At 57.1% G+C, this 19,198-nt stretch overlaps 1 protein-coding gene across 1 annotated transcript in view; it reads left to right on the forward strand.

Annotated features, from left to right (window-relative positions):
• The first annotated feature begins 2,895 nt into the window (after window positions 1-2,895).
• Window positions 2,896-19,198, forward strand: part of WDR1 (WD repeat domain 1) — a 34,614-nt gene continuing 18,311 nt past the window's right edge. The window contains exons 1-5 of the mRNA XM_058670302.1: window positions 2,896-3,100; window positions 3,485-3,606; window positions 13,661-13,751; window positions 17,066-17,213; window positions 18,464-18,644. Coding sequence (XP_058526285.1) covers window positions 3,085-3,100; window positions 3,485-3,606; window positions 13,661-13,751; window positions 17,066-17,213; window positions 18,464-18,644 — 558 coding nt within the window. The 5' untranslated portion in view covers window positions 2,896-3,084. The remainder of the gene's footprint in view (window positions 3,101-3,484; window positions 3,607-13,660; window positions 13,752-17,065; window positions 17,214-18,463; window positions 18,645-19,198) is intronic.

A 19,198-nucleotide genomic window follows, 5' to 3' on the forward strand; every position in this document is an offset into this window, starting at 1 on the left:
CTTTGAGCCAAAGCCACGGGAACCACGCAGTCAACAGCGCTAACGGCATGCACGGCAGCCGTGCAGCAGGCTGCGGCAGAACTGACTTGCAATCATTTCTCCAGACAAGCAACAGGAGGGATTGTGTAACATACCAGAGGGCCAATTAAGTGTTACCCAACTCAAGTGGAGCTGGTTTACCCCAAGTTAACTTCAGTAATGAGGTGCCTCAGGTATATTGTTTTATCACAAAGCTTAAGTTCAGGTGGTGCTCATGTTGCTCATGCCCTCATGGAAGTCAAGAATTGGCTTCAGACGACCTGGCAGGCCCCGTCCTAGGCATCAGCAAACACGCTATTTGCACATCACAACTTTGCCCGGCACTTCCAGTAGTCAATGTCACTCATCTCAAAAGTGAGTCTGAGAAAGCGGGCTAACTTAGTTAGGACGTCACAGGGATGGCCTGGAAGTGACAAGCATAGTATCCTCAAGGGATGAGATCACTAAAGGGATTAGATGAAAGGCAAGGACTGGGTGGATCCAGGGAGAATAACCAAGCCTTCAAGACTGACTGCTCACTCTGCAACAAGGGTTCCTGCAAGTCTGTTGAGGAAACAGTCAGGAAGGCAATAGCCCAGGTGAGGTCGAGCAGCTAACGGCAGGTGGTGCTAGTGATGTTGCACTGAGTGCAGGACGGATGGGGTTTCTGAAAGGGGGAAACTGGGAGCAGCCTAAGTTGGGAAAACTGGGGATGCACTGTTAGGCTGCGGTTAGGCAGCTCCGGTACCAGGAGGCAGTTGCCAAAGTGAGGCAGAGGAAGTTTCTGGACTGAAGCTACAGCCATGAGCTAGTAAGGGAGCTTGCAGTTGTGTGGTGGGGTTTATGGAAGCCAAGGAGTTGCCTGGATCCACAGCTACAGCCACTTAAGGGCTGTGGAGCAACCCAGCAGACCCACCCCTTTTCGCTTTGTTTCTCAAAGTTAGAGACCAAGCAAGGCTCCAATAAGGAACATTCTTAAAGTTTCTGCTTCTAGAAGAGCGACTTCTCTTCAGGCAACAGGACACCCACAGTGAGGAACTCAGGAACACACGCTGTGGGACCCCCTGCCCCCTCTTCCCGCCAAACCGCCTGACAGTTCACACGGTCTTGAGAGGATTTGTGCCTGAGCTTCAACGCTCCCAAGGTTTCTCCCAGCATGTAACTGCCTCTGGAGCTAATGAAAGCACAGATCCCCAGCCTCCAGCGAGGGCTCTGGGAACAGGTGGCCCGCATTTGCTTTGCCTCACTTTGAGCAGGGCAACACTCCGACAGGGCTCCATGCACAGAAGTCCATACCTAGCTAGCTTTCCAAATACTCATTATGTAAGGCCCCACAGGGTTTGCTCGCAGTCGTAGCACCAGCTGTAGTGTATCTAAGGTAGGTTTAGTTCTCGGTTCTCAGAGAAGCCCCCTTTCGTAGAGCACTTGCCTCGTCTCCTGCTTTGGCAATCTCATCTGATGCTTTCGTTTTAGGTCCCTTCAGCTCATGAACCACGGGTACAAAGGGGTTAGTGCTTTGTAGGAACGGACTGGGGAAGTCCCTTAAGCACCCACACGTGCCAAGCGGGTTTCCAGAGGCTGGACAGTTGCCACTTAGAGCTGGCCATTCGACTTGGGCTGAGACACCTGTGTCCTAGTGCCGGGAGTTGTTAGGCTCCTGACAGCCTACCAAGGCAATAAGGATAGCCCAAGTACACTACTGCGGAGTCGGGTTTCTGGCTCCTGGCCCTACTTGGGAACAGCCCAGCAGAGAAGCTGTCTGCCCCTGAAGGCTTTAAGCCAGAAAACCTCCCGTGAAGTTTCAATCCATGTGGAACCCAAGCATCAGAGACCCCTAGGGTAGTCACACAACCCCCTGGGCATTGCTGCAACACCAAGGCTGGCCGGCGGGCCAGAGCAAGGGGGCGGCAGCTGCCGCGCGACACCTGGAGACTTTTCCTCACGAAGCTTTGGGCACCCCCACCACCCTCGGCTTCGGGCTGGGAAACAGGTTTTACCCTTTAACCAGAATCACTCAGGTGTTCTCAGAACTAGAAGGCGAGGCAGCCTGATAGAAACACCTGTGGTAGCCCAGGGGGTGCACGGTAGCTCCGAGCTAACGGGCTGCAATGCGCTCGAGAACCCGGACACTGAGGACGTAGCACAAACTTCCTACAAAGTTCGAGAAAAAGCAGTAGCTACTCCCCTAAGACTGCGTTTGGAGACGTTCCAGAATCCCCGTTCCCTACACGCTGCCACTTCGCCAGTCCCCCGGAGTTCAAGTCCTTCGCTCACCCCCACGGGGCTGCTCAGCGCGCCCACCCCTTACTTTAGCCGCTAAAGTGCCAGTTTCTCCCGCTTTTCTCCAGCAAGCAATAACCGGCCCCCCGCCCCGACTTCCTCCGCACGCGGGAACCCCTTTTCGCTTTGTTTCTCAAAGTTAGAGACCCAGCAAGACTCCAGCAAGGAACATCCCTAAACTTTCTGCTTCTAGAAGACTGCGACTTCTCTTCAGGCAAGCTCAGTGAAAAAAAGCTATCCCCGAGCCCGCGCCCTCCACGCTAACAGCGGCTCAGAGGTGGCTCGCACCCGCAGCGCCGACCCAGGCAGCCTTCCCTCCGCGGCCCGCCCTGCCCCACCAGGCCCGCAAACCCGCCCGCTCCCGGAGCGTTCTGACCCGACAGCCGCCAGCCCGCCGCCTTTTCACGAGGGCCGCGGCGGGGCGGGCGGGCGACGTCACCTCCGGGGCGGGCGGGGCGGGGCGGGGCGGGGCGCGGCGTCCGCGCAGGCTCGCTGGGCCGGCCGCCGCTGAGCCGAGCGCTTGACTATATATGGTCAAAGCTGGGGGCGAGCCGCGCGCGGGGCCGCGCTTCCGTGTTTGGGGCGTCCGCCGCGGCCGCGCGCCAGGGCAGGAGCCAGCCGCCGGCCCCGGAGCCCCGGCCTGGGCCCGCCCCCTCGGCGCCCGGCACGCCCGCCCAGCGCCTTCCGGCCCCTGTCCTCCGGCTCGGCTTGGGCGAGGTGTGCTCGGCGGCGCGGGCCGGCCCCGGAGGCTCTCGGCTAGCGCGGCGCGGGAACAAGTGGGCGAGGATGCCGTACGAGATCAGTGAGTGGCGGGGCTCTGGGTGTGGGCGCCCCTCTCCCCGCCCGGGCGGTGGCCGGCCGCCTGGCCCTCGGGGCCCACGGGGGGCGGCGCGGGGGCGTCCCGGGCTGCGGGCCCTCGGGGTCCCCGGCGGTCATCCACCCCCACCTGCCCGCGCCCGGGGGCGTCCCGAAGTTGGCGATCGGCCGCCGTGGCACCTCATCCCCGAGGGCTTGGCCCGGAGCGCCGACCAGGAAGTCGCGCTCTTAGGAAGTGGCGGCGGCCCCTCCCGGCGGAGGCAACAGGTGACCGGCGAGACCCGGTGCGGGGCCGCCGCCGTCCTTCCCGGCCGTCCCCTGGAGCCCCCAGGCAGGCGCAGCCCCTCACGAGCCGCGTTTGTCTCCGCAGAGAAGGTGTTCGCCAGCCTCCCCCAGGTGGAGCGGGGCGTCTCCAAAATCCTGGGAGGCGACCCCAAGGGCAACAATTTTCTGTACACCAACGGCAAGTGCGTCATCCTGAGGAACATCGACGTGAGTGTCCCCTCCCCGCCCCCACCGGGAACTGGGGTCCCCCCTCGAGCGGGGAGACGCCCTAGAAGTCGGCTCAAGTTCCCCAGGTCGCCGTGGGGGAAGCTGGGGCCGGGGTGGGACGGGTTAAGACAGACCCGCTTCGTCTTGGGGTGTGGTCGGGGCCTGGTGTGGGGCCACTTTCCTCCTCCCAGTGGAGAGAGGTAGCAGGGCGCTGATCCCCACCCCACTATCCCGCTGAATGAGCTGAGGCGTGCCCAGGTTCCTGGCCGCGCCTGGCACCCTTGGTGACACTTCCGCCTCATGCTGAGGCTGTGGGGCAGATCCCAGGCAGTGGCCTGTCGGAAACAGGAACCAGGTGATCCCCCGAATCCTGCTCTGCAGGCGCGTGGGGCTGTGGCTGCAGATGCTGCTAGAGCCAGCTCCTGGGAAATCCCTGCCAGTGTCTGCTTTTCCTGTGTGATTATCTGCATAACCCAGGCCTGCTGCAGGACTGCCCGCTTCAGGGTCCCCCCCACACACCGGCTCTGCAAGTGCAGCAGACAGAGCCTTGCTGGCAGGGGTGGGAGTGGTGCCACTGTGGGCAACCAAGATAGGCTGGCAAGGGATATCCGCTTCACCCGGGCCTGGAGGGGACTCAGATCTGACTACAGAGTGGAGGGCTGGGTGGACCGTCCTTGCCCGAGAGCTGCAGGGCCCCTCTGGTCAGAGGTACTGCTGGCCGGGCTGCTGGAAGACAGGCGGCTGTAATGCTGTCTGCCCTGCCCGGGTTTGCCCGGGCACCTCCAGTGAGGGGGTGGTGGCTGTGAATCTGCTTTGAAGGTGCTAACAACTTGCTAGTCAGGCAGATTCCTAGAAAGCCGATCCAGCCACACTGGCAGCTGGGGAAGCCTCACCAGGGACCTAACCAGTGAGTCCAGGGAAGTCTCTGGAGCGAGGGCCTTGACTCTGAGAAGGTCGAAATTGAGACAGCCCTAAGGAGGTATTCACTTAGCCGCTGACTGGCAAACGCGCTCCGGCACTGGCCTCCGCACAGTATCACAGTCCCTGTCCACTCCCAGGCCGACCTCCCTGAGGTACCTACTGCCAGTCTGGTGCCAAGCAGGCTTCATGGTAGCAGCATAAGCCGAGCCCGTGAAGGAGGCTGATGCTATTTGGGGGTACAGATGAATGCCCGCTGGCAGGAAGCTCCCCAGACCTGTGAACCCCTGCTGCCTACTCTTCCCCGGGTTCTTGGTCCAAGCATTCCAGGGAGCTGGCCATTCTCTTCTGGGACACCGCCTCCCCGTTTCCCTTCCCACCCCACAGAGCCGGGGGATGGGGGATGCGGGAGGTGAGGCCAGACACTTTCCCCTCCTGTTAGATTGATGGGCCAGTGGTCGCCAGAGGAGGGGGTAGTTTTTATGAGAGCAGTGTGTTCCCGGGAAGGGGGAGATGTAGTTGCTGGTGAACATTGAGTGGATGGAAAGGAAAGTGGTGCGGATGGAATCCAGGCTGGGGACGAAAGGGGATGAAAGCAGACATGCCTGCCTGGAGTCTTGACTAACACACCCTAAAGGGAAACGTCCTCTCTGTGGGCCAGGCCGAAGACCTTGGGCTGGTCTGCTGCGCCACGTTCGTTCTTCCGCAGCTCCTGCCACGGTCAGAATGTCCTGTCCAGGATCTGATTCTCAGGACATCCTCTGCTTCCACACCTCCCACCGGAGTGATTGCCCAAAGCCAGAGCAGGAAAACACGCTCGAGCTTGTATCTCTGCTGCCCCGTGTGTGTTCTAGCACAGCAGCTTGCATGGTTACGTTTGAACGCAGCCTTGTCCCTGAGTCTTCAGCAGCCTCCCACCGTGGTGAAAGTCCGGGTCCCTGTGGGGGCTGACCCCCTCTGGGTGCCAGGCACGCCTGCCTGTACAGCGCCTCAAGCTGCACCCCAGGATCTGCAGTCTTTGTTGCTTTCCTGGGATGTGTCTTCCTCAGACACCTGCAGGGTTTGTTCCCCAGCCTCTTGGTACCTGCTTCGATGGCCCGTGGTCAGAGGGGTTTCCCTCCGTGGCTTCCCTATCCCTTACCCTGTCTGGAAATAGGAAGCCAGCTGGCAAGCAGACCTACAAATGGCTGTAAGGATCTGTCCACCATACCTACTGTGCCCTCCTACTCAGAAGGAGGGCCTGGCACAGAGTCAGTGCTCACTGGGTTACCTGGTGACTGAAGGACCTCCGAAGCCGCCCTGTGTCTTGGAGGTGAAGGTGGTCAGTGAAGTTTAACTGCAAGCGAGTAAGCAAGGCTTGGCCTACTTGAGGCTGCTGGAGTCCGCTCTACGACGACTGGACAGTGCCCTTGCAGACGCTCCTCGCTGGAGCCACTGCTCTGACTTGCTTGCCTTGTGGACTTAGTGGTGTGAGCCCAGCATAATGTGCTTCTTAAAAAGTATAGGAAAGGAGATTTTCTTGTTTCTTTTAATACATCCTGTTTCCTCACCTTGGAGAGGGAATTCTGTGCACGATTAAGGATGTGGTGCCACTGAGACGAGGAAGCCAATGAGGCTCCAGTGAGCAGTGTGTACACATGATGTGTGGAAGTTGCTCACGAAGGCGGGGTAGTTGGTGAATCCAGGAGCTGAGGAATGCGGGTGGGGGTGGCTCCTCTGGTTACGTTGTCCTGTGGCCATAGTGCCTTCTAGTACCCTCTGCCATCTGTGGCATCTGACAAAGGAGCCCGCTTATGACTGCAAACATCCAGAACCCCTCCCCTGCAGAGGCCTCGATGGGCTTCCGGAAGCAGCCTGCGACCTGCTTGTGGGCAGGTGTTCTAAAGGCCCAGTTCCTGGATGCCAGGATTGCAGTGTGCAGTGAGGAAAGTGAGGTCTGTGAAGCTCAGCTTCAGGAGAGCAATCAAGAGAAATGGGGAATCGCTGATCAGAATGCACTGTCGGGGGACTTGGCTGTCAGTGGTATAGAGCACTTGGGGCCTGGAGGACTCTCACCAGGGGCCATGTACCGAAGGAGCACTGAACGGAGGAGGAGGGGAGGCACAGGGTTTGCACACCTGCCTAAATCTTCTATCCATTGCTGCCCTCCGTGTCCAAAGGATGGTGGCCCTGCCCACAGTTTGCTCCCTTGGAAGTGAAATGAGATTGGTGGAAGATAGTGACAACAAATGAAAGATCCATTGCTTGAAAGTTCAGGCCTTCTGACTGGCCCTTCGTCTAGGAGAATCTTGAGCCGAGTCAGGCAGGGATCAGCAGGTGCCAGCTGGGAAGATAGGTGGTTGAAGAACCCTGCACAACAGGATGCATTGGGGAGGTCTTTGGACAGCTAGTCAGTGCTGGGGCTGGTTTGGGTGACCCTACGATGGCCACTGGAACCATGGAAAGGTCAGACCAACCGGTAGGCTCAGAGCTGTCGTGAACAGTACTGTATCTGAAGCTGCTTGAGGATGAACGCATCCCTCGGTTGGCATGGCCCTCTCCCGGGATCAGTGTTCCTGTTGCACCTGCCTCACCCATCTTGCTGAGCCCTGCCCATAGCTGGAGGACCCAGATCGATGTCAGTGATTCCCGGGGAGGGACTCCTGAAGGGACTTTGGTGTTCAGAGATGTTTCTGCATTGCTGGTGTGTAGCAAGTAGAAGCCAGGGGTGTTGCCAAGCATCCTGCGAGGCCCAGCCCCTTCCCACAGGGACCGGTTATCCAGTCCGCAGTGCCAAGGCTGAGGATCTGGTGGGTGATGGGCTTGAGCTTCAAGAGAAGGTTGCCCTGCCTGCTGCAGGAGTGAGGGTAGAGCTGAGCGCTACAGAAGAACAAGGTTGATTGCTGGAGACCCCGCGTTTGAGGAGTCTTGGGGGATGAGTGGGAGTTTCCAGGAAGTGAAGGTGGCGCGTGTGCAGGGCCTTGTGCGGACTCCCACTGGGCGGCTCCGGTCCCTGTCCTGCACTGCCGGGGGGGGCGGGGGGGCCAGCAGCGGTTCTTGAGGCGAAGGAGAAGGTTGCAGCCGTAGGAGGCTCTGATGGTCCTGCTTGCAGGTGGGTTGGGAGGAGATGCTCATCCTGAGCCCCCAGGAAGGTGGTCCTGCTCTGTGGGACCCTGTGGGGATGGTCTACTCTGGGGTTTCCTCCGAGCAAGGGGTCCTCCATAGCCCCCCTGGCCAGCCGTCTTCCAGGGAGCACTGGTTTCTGTCTGGCTCGTGTCCCGAGTGCCCACAGGTCCTTGCTGGGCACATTGTGTGTACTTACGTAGGCTCCTCACTGGGCTGTGTTCTTTTCTCATCTGAAAATGGAGAGTGCAATGGGCTTGATTAGGGTGAAGTTGACCCAAGTTAATTCACAGCTCATAAGGCGTACTTAGAAAGCTGCCTGGCATGGGAACTTTGGTGTGAACGAGGTCTAACTTTGAGACCACCTAGGCCTGACGTGTGTACCTGGGCAGGTGGGGCTAGTATGGGGCAGAAGGGAGGTGGCAGCATATTGACACTCACTTCATGATGCCACACCTGGGTCACGGGGCGAGACCTCCCAGGCTCCTGATCTGTCATAAGAGCACGAGAAGGGGAGAGTCGTCTGTGTGTGGCAAGCCTCCCAGCTGAGTAGCACCACATTCCTGCACGGACTGGGCCAGTGCAGAGTTTGTTCCCGGTATAGGCATCACATTAGCCGTGGGGCTACCACCAGTGAGAACAAAGGCGAAGTTACGTAAAGGTGTTACCTGGTTCAAGTCCAGCTCTACTATGTAATAGCAGTGTGACCTGGGAGGGCATGGCCCTGCGTCTACCTGCCTGTAAAGTGGCTGTGAGGTGACCAGGGGTATGGGGCGGTTTCATGGTAGAGCTGACCAGTGCCTCTCGGATAGGGCATTAGGATTGACCACCTCGGCTGTGCCCTGGTCTCTCCAGCCATGTGGCAAAGCCAACAAAGGCCTGGCCTGGCGTGGGAGCCATCTCTGGAGAGGTGGGGCACAAAGATGGTAGGTGGCACAAGGTGGGAAAAAGTGGGTTCCGCTGGGTGAGGTTGACAACAGGAGTGCCAGGTGGGAGATGTGGCATGCAGTAATGTGGAGGGCTCGGAGGGAGGTGGGCTTTGGCTGCTCTGAGACAGCAAGCATTGTGGACAGGGAAGGAGGAGCAGGTGAAGGAAGGGTATGGAGTGGTTTGTTGGCACACAGGAGGAGTAAGGGGAGCCAGGCGGTGTTCTTTGGCCAGGTGTGCAGGTGCACCCTGAGTGGGCGGGATGTGGGCTGCTTCCGGTGATGGAGGCTCCTGCCCTGAGTGCTGGCTTGTCTTGCTGCTTTTGGTCAGCAGTGAGCAGTGGGCATACTCACACTGCGATGGAGCCCGTGGACACAGCACGCTGCCTGGGGCTCGTGCACACATTGCCTGGGTTTGTTGTGGGCTCCAGGGGCCCCTTGGCCTGTAAAGAAGAGCTCAAGAGGCCCCTTGGGGAAAGCCCTGTCAGCGGCTGAAGTGCTTTGGGATCAGGAGGCCTCGCCCACCTTCTGGCTTGTTCCCTGGGTTCACTGTGACTGGGGGCTGAGGTGTGTCAGACCTTGGGCCGGCACAGCCTGTTGTGATTTCTTCTAGAAGCCTGACCCCACTCAGCGTCTGAGGTGAGAGGACAAGGGCTCTGAGGATTGCGGAGCTTCCTGCGCGGTGCCTCCTGCCCCCACCCAGCCTGTGAGCTTATTGGCATGTCAGAGCAGGCCTGCTCACAGGCACCACGGAAGCAGTGAAGTCTAACGGTCGGTTCGGGTTCCTGTGTTCAGAACTCCCTGGAAGGAAGTGGGAATATTGTTGAGGGGTCAGGTGCCCCAGCCACACGTGGAGGTGTAGGGAAGATGGCACCCAGAGCAGAGCAGGCCTCCTGCTTGACTTTGCTGTAGCCAGTGTGCCTCAGGCCCTGTGACCACAGACCAGAGCACCAATCTGCTGTGTGTCCGCACCAGTCCTGGAGCCCTGCCACCCTCATGCCTTCTGTGCAGTTCCTGGTCCCTGTTCAGGTGGCAGCAGCATTCTGGGGGTTATCCAGAGCTCTCTTCCGTTGGCTCCAGCCCCTGGGTGGGAGGCTAAGCAGCTCTTGATGTAAGGTAAGGCTGGTAGGCAGCGGGTCCAAGCCCACAGGTGGTGAGTTAGGACAGGAGCAGCTGGAGCAGCTCCACCATCCTCAAGGAGCAGGTGTGCGGAGGGCTGGGCTGAGTGGGGTGGAGTCCAGGGGTCTGTGTGGTGGGCAGCAGTGTCAGATTGCGTAGTTGGCAAAGGGAACAGAAGACTCGCAGCTGTGGAGTGAGGCCTTGAGTGTGGATTTAGAGATGAGGGTGGAGGAAATGTGGAGAGGGCTTAAAAGGCGCTTGAAAGGCTGGTCTGGACGCGGGCGGAGCTGTAATGACAGATCCTGTGCTGTCTGCGTGTGTCCCAGCTTCCTCCTGTTTGCTGCCCAAAATTGCCTTCCGACTGCTAATGCTGGCTCAGGGGGTGGGGGAAGGGGCGCCCAGCTCTGCACCTGCAGCCAGCCTGGGTGGGTTCCCTCAGTCCTGGAGGACAGGGAGCCCCCTGACCAGGGCAGTCCCTGCCTTGGTTCTCTGAGAAATGGCTTCCTTCCTCGGCGTGCTCCATCCAGAGCTCTTCCCAGGTGTGCCCAAGGCAGCAGGAGAGAAGGACGCGCTGGGGCATGCAGGGGGGTGCTGACCCAGCGAGTGTGTAATGGTGAACCTCAGGTACAGAGGGCCAGGTGGAGCGTGGGGACAGGAAGGATCCGCTCTCCCGCTCTGCCAGGGGCTTCCCCCTCAGGGAGCAGAGTCGGGAGGAGGCCGTCTGACTCAGATGGAAGTCTGTCAGCCCCACACTGACCCAGTTGTACTTAGGATACAAACGAGAGAGTGATTCATGCAGCCCAGTGCTGGATTTTACTGCCCGTGGGGTGTTGTACACACCCTGCTTGCCGGCCCTGACTATGTAGGGGAAGGATTCTTTCAGGGCAGGACTTCCTGTTGTGGCCCCTGCCCCTTCTTGCCTGCTCCATCCCCCAGATACCCCAGGCCACTGGGACTTCCCCAATTCACACCCCTCTCAGGACCTTGCTGCCTTGGCTGGGGAAGGAAGGGGGGCTGGAGGATTGGTCACCAGTGAGTAAAGGGCTCTGTTGGCCAGGCAAGTGTGTGTGAGACCCTTGGTCAAGCTGTGAGTGGACCCTGGTGTTTGGGTCGGAGGAACTGTCGCTGGGTGCCTGCTCACCTGCAGCCCAGCCTCTGCAGCTCCTGCCTGCGTCCCCCTGTCTTGCCCAGAATGGCTGCCCTCCCCCAGGGAGTCTGTTGAGCCAGGCGTCCTTGGGCAGTGCTGCTGAGGGAGCTTGCAGTATATCCCTTCTTGTGGCTGACTGGCCTTGTGTTGGCAGGTCCGCCGCGGCTTGTTCACCTGCTGGTGGGCCCTGGGTTGCGCCCAGCTTGGGCTGTGAGGAGTAGAGCTGAGTCATGCTACACAGGTCCTGGGGACCCACGCTTCTGCTTTGCTTGCCTGAGTACGTTTAGGAGCGTGATGTGCTTAATCTCATCAGCGCGCCCTGCGTTTCCAGCAGCAGTGTGAACGTTCTGTGTCCCGGGCTGGGGTGGGAGTGTAGCAGGCTGTCACCGTAGTTCTGGTTCACAATTTTTTGTAAGACTCATGGCACTGCCACATTTTCTGGGCCTGTTCACTGTTTATGACATCTTCTTTGGTTAACTTGGTATCTTTCCACTTTTTTTTTTTTTGTTTAGCAAATGTTTGTTTCCAAATCAACTAATTTATGAAACGCATGCCTCTGGCTACTTTAAAAAGCTCCTAGAAAAATGGAATTGAAAAGTAAATGTGGTTTTGATGCAAAATTTTTTTAAAATGTAGTTTTTTCATAATGCACATGGAATTTTTTTCCCAGGAACGTTTAAAGTTCTTAGGTGTAATATTTCTGACATCACGTAATGGTAACTGTTAAGCCTAAAGAGAGAAAATTCTTTTCCTCCCCAAAGTAGTTTCCTGAACATGTCATTTGCTAGGTGCTGTTACAAAATAGCTAATGAGAGAAATGTCACTTCAGGTGGGTCATGGACAAGTTGGAGTTGGAGGAGACCGGGGAGTTTAGGGCCGGTGTGTGCACTCTCCGCCTTGGAGAGGCAGACTTCCCTGAGGGCCATGCATGGCTTGGGCCTGAGAACACGTGGGTGTCCTGGTAGGCGGGGGGCACAGGTGGCCTGTTGTCCGGGCTGGTTAGGGGGTGTGCTGCTTTGCTCCTGTGGTGTACAGCGTTGCAGCAGAAGGCTGACCAGAGGGCAGCTCGTTTGATGTAGCTGAGTCAGAGCTGAGCCAGAGCTCACTTGACAACAGTGCTGGAAAGGCAGAGGAAGGATCTTGATAAAGAATAAAGGTAAAGTATGTGTTAAAACTGCAGTGCTGGGACCCACACTGCTGGCATTCCATGTGGGCAACACTTCCTGTCATGGCTGCTTTGCGTCCCTTCCACTCCTGCTGACGCACCTGGAAAGCAGGACACGGGCCCCTGTGGGAGACCTGGAAGAAGCGCCTGCCTTCAGCCTGGCCTAGCCCTCAACATTGTGGCCGTTTAGGGAGGAAACCAATGGATGGAAGTTCTGTCTGTCCCTGTTTCTCCCTCACTAATTCTGACTTTCAAGTAAATATTTAAGGAGGAGGTAAAAGAGCTAGGGTGGGCACTTCGTGCACCTGTTAAGATGCCACTGGGTGACTTGCATTCAATATCTCTGTCTCTCTCTCTTCCCCTCCACCTCTCTCCCCTGTTGCCTTTTCTCTCCATGGCTACCTCCCTTGTTGAAATACAGACCTCCTGTGTGACTCACAGTGTCTGGCTTTTTGGGGTTTATGGCAGTGAAAGCTAACAACTGGATTGAATGCACTGCCTGCTGACCGCTCTCTACAGTTTCAACTGGGAATTATTTTGTTTGTTTTTACAGAGAGACGGATTTTTCCATCTGTTGATTCACTACCAAATGGCCATAGTGGTCAGGGCTATGCCCGGCTGCCTTTAATTCTACCGAACGGCTGTAGTGGTCAGGCTGGGCCTGGATTCCTGGAATTCTACCAGATGGCCGTAGTGGTCAGGCTGGGGCTGGCTGCCTGGAATTCTATTTGGGTCCCACCCTTTTGGGTAGCAAGAGCCTAAGCACTTGCACTTGAATCATCCACTGCTTTCCCTGGCACGTTAGCAGGGAGCTGGATTGGAAATGGAACAGCCAGGACTTGAACTGGCACTCATGGGATGTCAGTGTCACAGGTGGTGGCTTAGCCCACTGAGCCAAAAGGCTGACCTTCAAATCATGGATTTTTTAGTCAAATTTTTTGTTTCAAAGATATATATTATGTGTTGTAGAAAGTATAGGAAAGCAGACAAGAGGGAAAATCACCTTGAATTTTTTTTTTTCCAAGATTTTATTATTATTGGAAAGCCGGATATACAGAGAGGAGGAGAGACAGAGAGGAAGATCTTCCATCTGATGTTTCACTCCCCAAGTGAGCCGCAATGGGCTGGTACGCGCCAATCCGATGCCGGGAACCAGGAACCTCTTCCAGGTCTCCCACGTGGGTGCAGGGTCCCAAAGCTTTGGGCCGTCCTCAACTGCTTTCCCAGGCCACAAGCCGGGAGCTGGATGGGAAGTGGAGCTGCCGGGATTAGAACCGGCGCCCATATGGGATCCCGGGGCTTTCAAGGTGAGGACTTTAGCCGCTAGGCCACGCCACCGGGCCCAATCACCTTGAATTTTATACTCACAGAAGAAGTTAAAGTTGCCTGAAGTTTTTGTCACCCAAAGATAAGCAGGCATTGAGTGTGTGGGCAGTGGTTCCTTGCAGGTCCTTGGTGCGGCAGTTCTGATGTTTGTGCAGCACCCCTGCCTGTTTTCCTGGGTGAGCTGCGGGCTCTCTGCAGCCTCTGCTCGCTGCTCACCCCCTGCCTGTTTTCCTGGGCGAGCTGCGGGCTCTCTGCAGCCTCTGCTCCCTGCTCACCCCCTGCCTGTTTCCTGGGCGAGCTGCGGGCGCTCTGCAGCCTCTGCTCGCTGCTCACCCCCGCTCCTCCCTGCAGAACCCAGCCATTGCTGACATCTACACGGAGCACGCCCATCAGGTGGTGGTGGCCAAGTACGCGCCCAGCGGATTCTACATCGCTTCTGGAGGTATGTGCTGTGGCCCAGGGGGCTCCTAGCTTTGAGGGGAGGAGGAGAGGGGGACAGCGGAGGGTGAGGCTATGCAGGGAGAAGGGAGGGGGTGGCAGGTCAGTTAAAAGAGGGCCAATGTAACTAACTAGGCATGAATAAGATAACAAAATGTCCTGTTCCAGAGTTGCCCTCTGTTCTAGAAAATGTGCTTTCTAGTTCACAGTATTCCCATAAGTTCCAGCTCAGAGATCATGAGAGAATGAGGTTGGCTAGAGGAACCTATTGGTGACTGTGTTATGCTGCAGTTGGGCTCATTTGTGTGGATGAATTGTGGCTGTTTTGTGCCATTCTTGCATATTGCTGCTTTCCCAGGACCTAAGCTAACAGGAAGCTGCTCTCAGAGCTGGCTCTTGTAAATGGGGACTGAGCTTTTCTCTGTGGCCCCAACTTTGTGTGCCTCTGAAGGAGCCTAGAACAGGAGACCACGTGAGGCTATGTTTTTGGGATGCCTTGTTCACTTAGTTCTGTGAGGTGGAGCTTTGATCATTTGTAAATGAGGAAGGGAGGCCCACTTGAGCACCGTGCCTCTCACTCATTCAGCCATTTCTATAGTCAGCAAACATTTCTGGCCTGCCTTGCTTTGTGCCTCGTGCCACGGGGACAGCTAGGTATATAAGCCATTGCCATTTAGTCTGCCCTGCCCTTCCCTTGTAGCCTGTGCGCAGATGCCTCCCTGCAGGTGGAAGCTAAGGGGTCAGAAGCACTTGGAGGTCACCTCCTACTGCCTCTGCAGCTGTACTGGAGTGACTACCCTCCTGTGCCCTGATTTTCTGTTCTTTAAACTGGAACTGTAAAAAGCCACCTTGTGGGGTTTGGGAAGCATCCAGTGAGGCAGTGAGATGCAGCGTTTAGCACAGGTGGTGCCCTGAGGTTGGTTAATACCATGTGGAGCTCGCAGTAGAGCAGGGCCTCTGTGCTCAGGCAGCTGGGCTGATGGGTGAGCTGGGCCAGAGGCTGTCACCTCACAGGCACTTCATGCTTTTTGTTTTGGTTCTGCTATAGCTCCATCTGTATAACTTGTTCTGATTCATCCCTGGATGTATTTCAGCTCTGGGATACCCCTTACTGTACTCACTAGCTCAATGTTTGTTTGTTTAAGCCCCCAAGAGTTAACCCAGATGCCTTTTAAACATTGTTTAACACATACGCACTCTGGAGTGTCTGAAGAAATGTGGCTGGTGAAGGCCTTGGCCTCAGCTTGGCCCGGCTCCCTGCAGGCTGAGTCTGTGAGCCAGGCCTGCCTTCCCTGTCCAAGGGAGTAGGCAGCAGCGGCTTCACAAAGGACAGTCTCCATAAATCCAGGGCACCGGTTCCAGGCTCTGCTTTCTTGAAAGCGCTCTGATGTGACAGTGGAACCCCGGGCTCTCAGGTAGAGAGCCAGGCCATGCTGATTGTTGAGGATTACAATGGAACAATGCAGCGTTTGCTGCAGAGAAGAGGGCCGTGGGCTAAAAATAGTGTGCTTTGTGCAGTAGAGGGGGCAGGTGCTCAGAAGGGGCTGTGCTAGCTAACATGTGGGTCACCCAGGGATAAAGAGGCCCAGTACCCTAGGAAGCCCACAGCTCGCTTCCCAGGTGAGGTCCTAGCCTAGCCTGTCCTCCGTGGAGTCTTAATTCCAATCATATTGGCCTGTGCGGGGAGGGGGCTTTAAGCACATGATCCCCAGACATTACTCTTTCCTGTCGTGGGTGTTTCTGTGAAGAATTGAATGGAAAGGGTGAGGTCCGGTGAAGGCTGATGGGGAAGTACAGTGGACGGGGCTTGCAGTGGAGCCAGGCCGCAGGAGGAGCAGCAGCTCAAGGAACACGAGAGCTGGGACAGCTGGGCCTGGCTGAGAGGTTGACACCCTCCACCTTGGCCCAGGGAGCCTGGCCTTCTCAGGCACAGCTTCTGTCACTGCTGGCCCGCACTCACTTCCTTTCCTTTCTCTGATGTCTGTACCTCCCTGGGGCTCCTGGTCATCTTCCCGGACCTTACCCAGAAAGCTCCAGGCCCTCCCGGGGCTCCCTGCACTCAGTGCTGCTCACATGCTTTGGTGACCCCTCTGTTCTCACAGCTGGACCGCACTTTGGGCCAGCCCTTGGCATTGTAGTCAGGCCCTGGCCCGGTGCCAGCTCTGGCCTGCAGCGTCGTGCGGGGCCTGCAGTGGCCTTCACAGAGTATGAAGTGAACTCAGTGCCTTGTCCAGCTAACTCGGAATGCTGGCCTGAGGCTCGGCCTGAGGTGGTGTTTGTTTCCATTTATCCACATGCCATTCCCATGAGGTGCACTGTTATTCCCTCTCGTGTGGATAGACCAAGGGACGCCACATAGCGTTTGAGATTTGCAAAGCCCATATGGGCTCAAGGCCAGGTTTAGATTCAGGCACTGGTTCCCAGGCCCTGCTTTTAGCTCTTGTCCTGTGCTACCTCCCCCCTCCCTGTCCTTAGGTTGGCTCCACCAAGAGATCCAAGGCTGTGCACATGAAACCAGCTCTCAAGTGCGTGCCCTGTACTGCTGCAGTGGCCGGGCTCCTCTGCAGGAGCCACACCCTGCCCCTGCACGGAGGCCTTGCCTGAGGTTTGAAGCTCTAGGAGGGTAGAACAGGGTTGTTCCTCCCTGCCAACCAGGACTCGTTCTGGCAGGGGTGTGTTGGGGCTGGTGCTTGGCTCCAGCTTGGCCTCATAGAGGAAGAGGATGTGGCACCCAGTGTCATTTCATCAGTCTGCCATCTGCTCACCGAGGCTTATGTGTTCTCCTGTTGTGCAGCAGCCACTGTGTGTGTCTCAGAGGCAGCTGACTTGGCCTCAGCAGTCGGGGTGTGGAACCATCCCTGGTTGTGAGGAGTGAGCAAGGCCTCCCTGCTGAACCTCCGGGGGAGAGGAGGATGTCCAGTACATTGCCACTTGGTACCAAGGACGCCGATCATCGTGGGATTCTGGTTGTCCAGGGCCCATGTGCCATTGACATGCGTCTGCAAGGAGGAAGGAAGCTGGGCTGTAAAGCTAAGTGACCTCGTCACTGTTGGAGTCTCAGCCTGGTGTGTTGTTGCACTTTGATACCTGAAGAGGGCTGGTTTATCCCAGTGATTACTGAAGAAATGCATAGACCAAGTGCAGCTCACATGGAGACAGCAGGCTCGAGTTCCAGAGTAGCCAAGTACTGGGGACACAAAGGGGCTCCCTCCGCTGCGGAAAGCCTAGGAAGCCAGAGGTGGTACCAAAGTGCACTATGGCCAGGCTTGGCCAGCGCGGAGGTGACCTGGTTTTCTCTGCCCCTGTTGGCATTTGCAGATGTGTCTGGGAAGCTGAGGATCTGGGATACCACGCAGAAGGATCACCTCTTGAAGTATGAGTACCAGCCTTTCGCTGGGAAGATCAAGGATGTTGCTTGGACCGAAGATAGTAAGAGGATCGCCGTGGTGGGCGAAGGAAGAGAGAAGTGAGTCACTTGCCTTGGCCCCTTCCTGCTCGGTTCCCTGTGGCCTGTGCCCTGTTGTTCCCCAGGTGGGATGGAATCTGGGGGTGAGGTCTTTGCTTGCCTATGCTTGTGTAAGCTCCTGACCAGGCTGGCTTCGCCCACGCATGAGGGAGACACTACGTGGTAATAGGTCTGTTGTTAGCTAGGCCCCTTCTCTCTTCTGACATTCTTAGCCCCTCCAGGTTGCCATGCCCTGATTGCAGGCAGCAGTGGAGGGACGAAGCAGAAGAGACAGCTTTTTTGGGGAGCCCCCTGCATAGGTGCTGCACTAGCACATAAAGGATCCTGTTTGTCCCAGCGGAGCACTTGCCTGAGGCCCCCAGCCGGGGGGAGGGCGTGGCTGCTGCTGTCAGTCTGGTGACCAGTAAGGGACAGTGCTGGAGCCCAGGTGCTTATCCTGGAGCAGTTAGGGTTCCTTCAGGGCAGCCGTGGCTCCCACAGCCCAGGAGCTAGACAGCCACATCTTGGTGTCCCTGCCCTAGAGGCTATTTCCAGCAGTTCGGGTCCTAGGAGATACTAAATGTTCATGGTTTTTCAAGTGATTCCTGTCAGGAAAAGGAGGGGGCCACAGAGACAATCCCCCCACCCCCAAGCAGGTCCTTTCTTTCTTTCTTTCTTGGTTTGTGTTTTTTTCTTTAGTATTTATTAAATAAATAAACAAGATTATGAAGAGACAGTCGGAAAGATCTTTCACCTGCTGTTTAACTCTCCAAACGGCTGCAGTGTCTGGGACTGGGCCAAGCCAAATCCAGGAACGTGTTCCAGGTTTCCCACATTGCTGGCAGAGGCCCATGGACTTGGGGCATCCTCTTTTGGTTTCCCAGGAACACTAGCAGGGAGCTGGTTCAAAAGTGAAGCAGCTGGGACTCTAACTGGCTTCTGTATGGCATGCTAGCACTTCAGGCAGCGGCTTGACGTGCTGTGCCGCAGTGCTGGCCCTGAGCAGGCACACTCTGGGTCCCCACCCGGGTTGGAGGTTCTTTTGCCTGGGTCCTTCAGCTCCTTCCCAGGGGCACTTGGATGACAGCACCTCCAGTGTGTGCACATTCGGGCCCCGTGGGCAAGACTTCAGTGGATCTGTAGCAGGCTAAGATGGCGGCTGCGTCCATACCTGCTGCCCGCCTCTGGCCTTTTGTGCCCTGGAGACTGCAATCAGATTTTCCTCAGCTTTCCAAAGCTCATCTTTTTCTCTTTGACTCTCGTTGGTGAAGGTTCGGAGCCGTCTTCCTGTGGGACAGCGGCTCTTCCGTGGGCGAGATCACAGGACACAACAAAGTCATCAACAGTGTGGACATCAAGCAGAGCAGGCCGTACAGGCTGGCAACAGGGAGCGACGACAACTGTGCCGCCTTCTTTGAGGGACCCCCGTTCAAGTTCAAGTTTACAATTGGTGTAAGTGCACGTCTCTTTCAGGGGTGGGAGGGTTGGGTTGGGTGAACTTTGTGGTCTGTCTGAGCCCAGTGCAGTGTAGACCTGTTGTGCCTGGCGGGAAGGTCGTGGTACAAGCCCTGGTGCGCAGGTACAAAGTAGGGCTGTTGGAGGAAGCGTCATGGGTACGGGCAAGACTCCATGGTGCCTGGGCGTCCTAAGCCTGAGTCCCAAGCTGGCCATGGGTAGTTCCTGGAGGAGGGCCCCCATCTTGGGACTGTTGGCATGCTGCCTGGGCTGAGAGCAGCGTGATGGGCTGTAGTGCCTGTTAGAAAGGGACCCCACTAAGCTACTAAAGACCAGGGGAAGTGAGCTCCAGGACACTGGATGGGTCTCTCGTGGGCCTCATGGGGGCGTCCCTGAAGAATTATGAGACTCCAAGGCCCTGTGTGGAAGAAACAGCCCAGTGCCCAGTGGAGCGCTGCATACCTGAGTGTGAGCAGCAGGCCTTAGGGTTCCTCTGCCTGTGCTGTGGTGCCCTGGCCTCTCTCAGCCTCCCTTCTCCCATCTGCCAACAG

Source organism: Ochotona princeps, chromosome 11 (genome assembly GCF_030435755.1).
Source record: "Ochotona princeps isolate mOchPri1 chromosome 11, mOchPri1.hap1, whole genome shotgun sequence".
Taxonomy (NCBI): domain Eukaryota; kingdom Metazoa; phylum Chordata; class Mammalia; order Lagomorpha; family Ochotonidae; genus Ochotona; species Ochotona princeps.